Genomic DNA, 8489 nt, shown 5'->3' on the forward strand with positions numbered 1-8489 from the left:
ACGTGCTTTTAACCAAGTCAGTTGAGAGACGTGTGCGGTCATGGCATGTACATGGACTCCCCTTTTTATTTAAAGGTACCATGTCATGCTTTTCTGGTTATTACCCGTCCCCTTGTGTGTTATGTAGCTTTGTATGCATGTAAACGGTCTGCAGAGTCACAAACCCTCAAAGTACACCCTGTAGCGAGTAAAACTCTAAAACAGAAAAGACCTGTCTATGCTGCCTCAGAACGCCTCGTTGGGGATTTCTCTTTGTCCATTGTTTACTTCTTGGGAATAGTGACGTATTTCGGGTATAGTGACGTAACGTCCTCGGAGCCGTTACGTTTGGACCAATCCGCGGACTTCCTCACACACACACACACACACACACTCGGCGGGACGTTGCGAGGCTCGCTGCTGCGAGGAGCGGGACACTGTGAGCTGGCTCACTGGTGTGGGGTCGGCAAGACAGCGAGACACTGCGGAACTCAGCCTGGGCACACACACAAACTCCCAGCCAGGCTGCGGTTGTGTGTGTGTTTCGGGCTGGGTTTCGCTGTGTCTCGCTGTCTCGCAGACAGCCACTGGGCTCACAGGGAGGTGGGGGGCAGGAGCTCCAACAAGCCGTTTAGGACAGAGAGTGAATACACATACTATACAGAGATGCTGTATGAGAAACCAATGTGAGTTTGGAAAATTGCACAATATACATTTATTTTAGTAGACCTCAACAATGGAATTATGATCAGTAGAAATGGCCATGACATGGGACCTTTAAGACGGAATTTATATCAAGAACAGCAATGATAGTTATTCAGCTTGATATTCATTTGTTGATGATTTGTACATTGCTGTAAAGTTCGATTGTTGATTTGCAATCTGTGTGTTAGTCGCTATCCGTGGTGCTGAACTACATGTGTTGTTGCAGTTAAACTTGCCTTGAATTCTCAGAAAAAAATGAAAAAAGTCCTTGCTGTAATGCAGAGTTTTAAAAAATATATTTTGCAACAACTCTTGAACAATATGTCATATGGCAAAGTGTTTCTCCAATATAACCGTCCATGTAATATTTGCAGTTAGTTGCAATTCAGTTTTCTTTTTTAAATCAATTGCATTTCTGTATTGACTTAAACCATTATCTCATTGACAGTGCTATAGGATTTGCTTAAAACTTCAGTTAATATTTAAAAATAGGCCGTTTTAGAAAAAAAAAAAAAACACTTCATTCATACAATATATACATGTCAGTAATCAGTGGGGTGAACGTTGTAGTTTAATATTTGAGTCTCTGTTTTTTGCAATCTCTTGACGAACATTGAGAATGTTCACACATTTACAATTTGTTTTATGTTGGATTTGAGGTGTAGTTTTAAAATCGATCCACAGGGGGACACTGTAGACCGTCACATCTTGACGGTCTCTACGTGGCTCGGGGCTCCTCCCAGATTCAGCGGATGATCCATCTCTGGGCTTTGTTACAGAGAGAGGTCGGACGACAAAGAGCAGTTGTCTTGTTTGGTCGTGGAAATGCCGTAATATTTTGTGGAAATATCTTCCTGGATCTTGTTGACGCGTATTGTTCAGTGTTTTCTACATGCTCCTTCTCGATGTATGGAATAATGAATTTGCCGAGCAGAACGAGCTGGATATATCTCCTGGTCGTGCTGCTGGAGTGTTTCTGGGAAGCGGTGTCTGGGCAGCTGTCTTACTCCGTCTCAGAGGAGGTCAATCTGGGGACTGTTGTCGGAAATATCGCTAAAGATCTGAACATCAATGTCCAGGATTTGGAGCCCCGCATGTTTCAGATCGTTGCAGGATCTAAGAGGAAATACTTTGAGGTAAATCTAAAGACTGGTGCCCTGTACGTTAACGAGAGAATAGACAGAGAGGAGCTCTGCGGCGACGAGAACAAATGTTCCCTCAGTGTAGAAGCAGTAATTAATAACCCTTTAAAACTGTACCGGATTGAAATCATAATTTTAGATGTAAATGATAATTCACCGTCATTTCTCAGCAAATCACAGGTAATTAACATTACAGAGATTACTGCAGCGGGGGTGAAATTTCCTCTGCATCCTGCTCACGATGCAGACGTCGGTAAACAAACGGTAAATAGCTACAAGCTTAGCCAAAATGAACATTTCTCTCTCGCTACACATAAAGGAGATAGTGTCACTCCCGAATTATTACTTCAGAAAGTTTTAGACAGAGAAAAACAGTCTGTAATCCGACTCATACTGACTGCTATTGATGGGGGAACTCCTGCTAAATCAGGCAGTATGACTATAATAGTGAATGTGTTGGACATTAATGATAATCCTCCTGTATTCAGTCAAACTCTGTACAAAGCCAGTGTGTATGAAAACGCACAAATTGGAACATCGATAATAACCCTAAATGCTACTGATTTAGATGCAGGCCCAAACGGACACGTTTTATATTCATTCAGTGAAGTGGGCAGAGGAAAACAAAGTGATATGTTTGCCATTGATGAAAAAACCGGGACTGTAACAAATATAAAGAATATAGACTTTGAAGAGAATAACGCTTTTGAGATTAGAGTACAAGCCAGCGATGGAGCTTCTTCTCCTCTCACCTCAAACACCAAATTATTGATTGAAGTTTTAGACGTCAATGACAATGCCCCTGAAATGTCAGTGACTTCTCTGTTAAACACCGTGAAGGAGGATGCAGCCATAGGCACCGCCATTGCACTTGTTTCAGTATTTGATAAAGACGGAGGTAAAAATGGGATAGTGAACTGTAAAATGTCCAATAATGTTCCTTTTAAATTAGAGTCCAATTACAAGAATTACTATTCGTTGGTGGTGGACGGTCCTCTCGACAGAGAGAGTGCGTCTCAATACAACATCAGCATCACTGCTACTGATGAGGGGAGCCCACCTCTCTCCAGCACGAGCGTCATTAATGTGCACGTGTCAGATGTAAATGATAATAAACCTCTATTTACAGAAAACATAATCAATGTATATGTGAAAGAAAACAGTCCAGTAGCAGCAGTTATAAAAACCGTTTTAGCTATTGATGCAGACAACAATCAAAATGGTCAGGTGAGCTATTCCATTTTACAAAGTAACAGTAACTCGTTGCCTCTCTCTACGATGGTGAACATAAACTCAGAGACTGGAGATATAGTCAGCCAGCAGTCTTTTAACTATGAGGAGTTAAACACGTTTCAGTTTAAAGTCCAGGCCACAGACTCTGGTATTCCCCCTCTCAGCAGCAACGTGACTGTGAACGTTTTAATTCTGGATGAAAATGACAATAATCCAACAATTCTCGCGCCCTATTCTGAGCATGGCTCCGTTAACAGTGAGAGCATCCCCTATTCTGCTGAGGCGGGATACTTTGTGGCAAAGATCAGGGCTGTAGACGCAGACTCTGGATACAATGCGCTGCTTTCTTATCACCTCTCTGAGCCCAAAGGAAACAACCTCTTCCGGATTGGAACCAGCAGCGGAGAAATCAGGACTAAGAGGAGAATGAGTGACAATGACCTGAAAACTCACCCCTTGGTGGTGTTGGTTTCTGATAACGGAGAACCCTCCCTGTCAGCTACTGTCTCTATTGATGTGGTGGTGGTTGAAAGCACAGCTGACATCCAGACTCAGTTCAGACATGTGCCCACAAAGGAGGAGAGCTTCTCTGATTTCAACCTGTATCTGCTGATTGCCATTGTGTCGGTGTCAGTGATCTTTCTGCTGAGCCTCATCAGTTTAATAGCTGTCAAATGCCACAGGACAGACGGCAGTTTCAGCAGGTACAGCGCCCCAATGATCACCACCCACCCTGACGGGAGCTGGTCTTACTCTAAATCTACTCAGCAGTACGACGTGTGTTTCAGCTCAGACACAATGAAGAGTGACGTAGTGGTTTACCCCGGACCGTTTCCGCCTGTAGATGGTGAACTGATCAGTATTAACGGAGGAGACACTTTTACCAGAACTCAGACTTTACCCAACAATGACAAGGTAAGAAATGAAATACATAAAAGCGTTGCTGCACCTGCACATGTTCTGTTTATAGAGAAAATTGTGACAACAGTGACAAGGTAAGATTATACAAACTCATGTATTGTTCTTATTATTGTTAAAAGGTATAGTTGACTACGACAATACATGTACTTATTCAAGCTGCTTAAATACGTGTAATCACGTAAAACCTTATTGTATTTTATAAAGACTTCACAAGGTCCGGCATTGTATCATCATACTTTAGACATTGTGCATCTAATTACATACTAACATTTTAAAATATCGCTGTTCTTGCATTGATTATATTGTCTCAACTTTAACATATAAGAAGTAAAGTATAGTACACTATATGTTTTGTTGACTTGCAAATCCTTTAGTCCAAACATTATTTAGGCATTAAACCTGCCTAACCTCGAGTATGCTTTGATAACCGGTTGCATCAGCATAATGATGCTCTGTCCGTGGATCTGAAATATGTGTGGATTGCATTATAGGGCCTGGCAGTACACAGCAAGGGAGATGTCCTGTTTGTCGTTTATCACTGAAAGAAATAATTGTAATTATGGAAAAGGCTATGTTTGTGTTTATTTTTAATGCATTGTAGTTATTTCAAATGGCCACGAGGCGACACCATAGACCGTAACACCAACCCAGGTTGCTGACGTATAGAAATCCCTCCCACATTAAAAAGATCCATGTATTGTCCGTGCTTTGTTAGAATGAGACGCAGGGCGAAAGCGGTTGAAGATAGCACATTTGCTCACATATAGTTCTGTCATACAAACGGTATTTTGGACTTAATACGCGAAAGGCACGTCGATAGGGATCCATGCTTTGTTCTCGTTGGAATTATGCATCTGCCGGGAAGGAAGACCACCATCGGGATATATATAGTCTTTCTTGTCTTGGAGTATAACTGGGGAGAGGTATCCGGACAGCTCTCCTATTCTGTTTCAGAGGAGGTAAACCTTGGGGCTTCTGTTGGAAATATCGCCAAGGATTTAAATCTTAATGTACAGGATTTGGAGTCACGTATGTTTCAGGTTGTTGCTGGTTCTAAGAAAAAGTATTTCGATGTAAATTTGAAATCAGGTTTTCTCTACGTCAATGAAAGAATAGATAGGGAGGAGCTCTGTGCGAAAGCTGCAAAATGCACAATTAATGTAGAGGCTGTGATTAATAATCCACTAAAACTATACCGTATTGAAGTTAATATCCTCGACGTTAATGATAACCCCCCGTCTTTCACTGCCAAAACACAGACTATCGACATCGCAGAGAGCATATTGCCGGGTGCTACATTCCCTGTACTGTCGGCATACGATGCCGATGTTGGGAAAAATAGTATTAACACATACAAGTTAAATTCTAATGAATATTTCTCTTTAGCGATGCACAAAGGTGAGCGCGTGTCGGCCGAGTTAGTTCTGCAAAAAGCCTTAGACCGAGAAAAACAGGCTTTAATTAAACTTACACTGACCGCTGTAGATGGAGGGACACCCCCAAAATCAGGTACATCGGAAATAATAATTAATGTTTTGGATAACAATGATAACATCCCAACATTTACAAACACATTATACAAAACGAGAATTACAGAAAATGCTGCACGTGGCACAACAGTCTTAACAGTGACTGCAACTGACGCTGACGAGGGGCAAAACAAAGAGATTGTATATTTATTAAATTCAAAAGATCAGGATCATGTTTTGGATATTTTTGAAATTGATTCAGATACAGGAATAATAACCGTTAAAGGAGAAATTGACTTTGAAACAAATCCTGCCTTTGAAATTCGTGTGCAGGCTGCTGACAGAGGCCAGCCTCCTTCAACAGCACAGTGTAAAGTACTAGTGGAGGTGGTGGACCTGAATGACAATGCGCCTGACATCACGGTGACGTCACTGCTCAGTACAGTGAAGGAGGACGCGGAAATTGGCACCGCCATTGCACTGGTTTCAGTTATTGACAGAGATGGGGGCAAAAACGGTGAAGTCAAATGTGAGATATTAAATTCAGTTCCCTTTAAATTAGAGACAAATTATAGAAATTATTATTCCGTAGTCATTGGTGGAGCATTAGACAGGGAACGTATGTCCCACTACAATATCACTATCAAAGCTACGGATGAAGGTAGGCCCCCTCTCTCTGCTACCAGTGTGGTTATTATTCAGGTATCTGATGTAAATGACAACAAACCAGTGTTTTCAGAGACTGTGATTAATATTTATGTGGAAGAAAACAGTCCAGTTGGGACGATTTTGAAAGCAGTATCTGCAACTGATGCTGACGTTGGTGAAAATGGTCGGGTGAGCTATTCATTAGTTACCAATAATAATTTAGCACTATTAAGTACAATGTTGAACATCAACTCAGAGACTGGAGATATAGTCAGCCTGCAGTCTTTTAACTATGAGGAGTTAAACACGTTTCAGTTTAAAGTCCAGGCCACAGACTCTGGTGTTCCTCCTCTTAGCAGCAACGTGACTGTGAACGTTTTAATTCTGGATGAAAATGACAATAATCCAACAATTCTCGCGCCCTATTCTGAGCATGGCTCCGTTAACAGTGAGAGCATCCCCTATTCTGCTGAGGCGGGATACTTTGTGGCAAAGATCAGGGCTGTAGACGCAGACTCTGGATACAATGCGCTGCTTTCGTATCACCTCTCTGAGCCCAAAGGAAACAACCTCTTCCGGATCGGAACAAGTAGCGGAGAAATCAGGACTAAGAGGAGAATGAGTGACAATGACCTGAAAACTCACCCCTTGGTGGTGTTGGTTTCTGATAACGGAGAGCCCTCCCTCTCAGCTACTGTCTCTATTGATGTGGTGGTGGTTGAAAGCACAGCCGACATCCAGACTCAGTTCAGACATGTGCCCATAAAGGAGGAGAGCTTCTCTGATTTCAACCTGTATCTGCTGATCGCCATTGTGTCGGTGTCAGTGATCTTTCTGCTGAGCCTCATCAGTTTAATAGCTGTCAAATGCCACAGGACAGACGGCAGTTTCAGCAGGTACAGCGCCCCAATGATCACCACCCACCCTGACGGGAGCTGGTCTTACTCTAAATCTACTCAGCAGTACGACGTGTGTTTCAGCTCAGACACAATGAAGAGTGACGTAGTGGTTTTCCCCGGACCGTTTCCGCCTGTAGATGGTGAACTGATCAGTATTAACGGAGGGGACACTTTTACTAGAACTCAGACTTTACCCAACACAGACAAGGTAAGCACATCGGCCTTAAGTACTTCTTATTAGAGCTCTTCATTTTTGTTGATCAACAATACAGTTATACTTGTTACTATAATTAAGGGCGTTGTGCTATACTTAACAGCAGTTAAGTTTGGGTTAATTTGAAACTCATCGAGGTTGTTCTCATGTGATGATATATGCTGTTAATGTTCAACTCCCCCCCCCACCTTTGGCTGCTAACTCTGTGTGTAGCTAGCCGTGGTGCTGAACGCACATTCCTGAATGTATTCTGCTTGACATATATAGAACAATCACTATAAAGTTACGTTCCCATATATAAATTGAGAGGTTTTCATTTGAGCTGTATATTTTAAGGGTAAAGCTTGATGTTAAACATAGATAGTGAAAAGAAAAGTGGATCATCTGGATATTTGCATTACATTGTTTTCAATTTACACATTCCAATGTGTTTAAAAAAAAAATAAGGCCAGCATATGATTATTACTCAAAATCAAACTTAACAAATATTTTTGGACTTTTTTATTTTCTTTTAAAATCAACTTTTCTAAGTTGTCACTGGTGATTTCATCTTTTATCATTTCTTCTATTATTGTATTTGTTAAAGTGTGACTTTGGCAATTAATTGTTGATAGGCCTACCTAACAGATACAAATAGAAATCCCTTACTGCCATTTATAAGTTCAGGTTTTCTACTGCAAATTCAAACCTTTGACTAATATAGTGCTAACATAAAACAGACACATGTCCTTAAAGCCTAAATTCTCCATTTCAAATTTAAATAAATTGTGTTTACTGTTACGCAAACGTATTCACGACGTAGTATTATATTTTCCTCACATTAAATAAAGCAAAGTCTCAGTACATTCTTTACCACAATAACTTTACAAATGCATGGTTCTGTAAAAACTGTGACGTCAAAAAATGTTAAGTTGATTGGGTTTCTTAATTTCCCCAAATGTGTGCAATACAAGACTGGTAGTAGTTACGTTGTTGTTGGCGTTTCTCATAAATGATGGGTACTTCAGTTGTTTAAAGCGTGTGCAGTTAATCAAAGTGACCACACAGTGACGCCATAGACCGTAACACAGAATTGTTGATGCTCCTCCCAGAGTAAAAACGGAATGACTGTGGATTTTCACCACAAAGAGAAACGGGAAGGGAAGGGGAAACATAATGGAGTCTTCTTCTATAGCCTACTAATACAAGTATCGTAGTGTGTTTGTTAAAACCTTGTCCCAGCTCAGTGGTTCACGGAAGAAACGACATCTTGGATATATGCTTTGTTTTATTTCGGCGG

General features: G+C 41.2%; 1 protein-coding gene across 7 annotated transcripts in view; it reads left to right on the forward strand.

The window, feature by feature from the left end:
• LOC117485543 (protocadherin alpha-C2-like) overlaps positions 1-8489 on the forward strand; it is a 166235-nt gene that overhangs the window by 81576 nt on the left and 76170 nt on the right. Inside the window, exon 1 of one of the 7 annotated variants that reach the window (XM_034134125.1) lies at positions 1687-1820. The exons of 5 other annotated variants lie outside the window; for them this stretch is intronic. In XM_034134125.1, coding sequence (XP_033990016.1) covers positions 1779-1820 — 42 coding nt within the window. In that variant the 5' untranslated portion in view covers positions 1687-1778. Of the gene's footprint in view, positions 1-1686; positions 1821-4788; positions 7205-8489 lie in introns of those variants that run through there. One more of the 7 variants, XM_034134114.1, reaches the window with a different exon arrangement.

This window comes from Trematomus bernacchii, unplaced genomic scaffold (genome assembly GCF_902827165.1).
Source record: "Trematomus bernacchii unplaced genomic scaffold, fTreBer1.1, whole genome shotgun sequence".
Taxonomy (NCBI): Eukaryota; Metazoa; Chordata; class Actinopteri; order Perciformes; family Nototheniidae; genus Trematomus; species Trematomus bernacchii.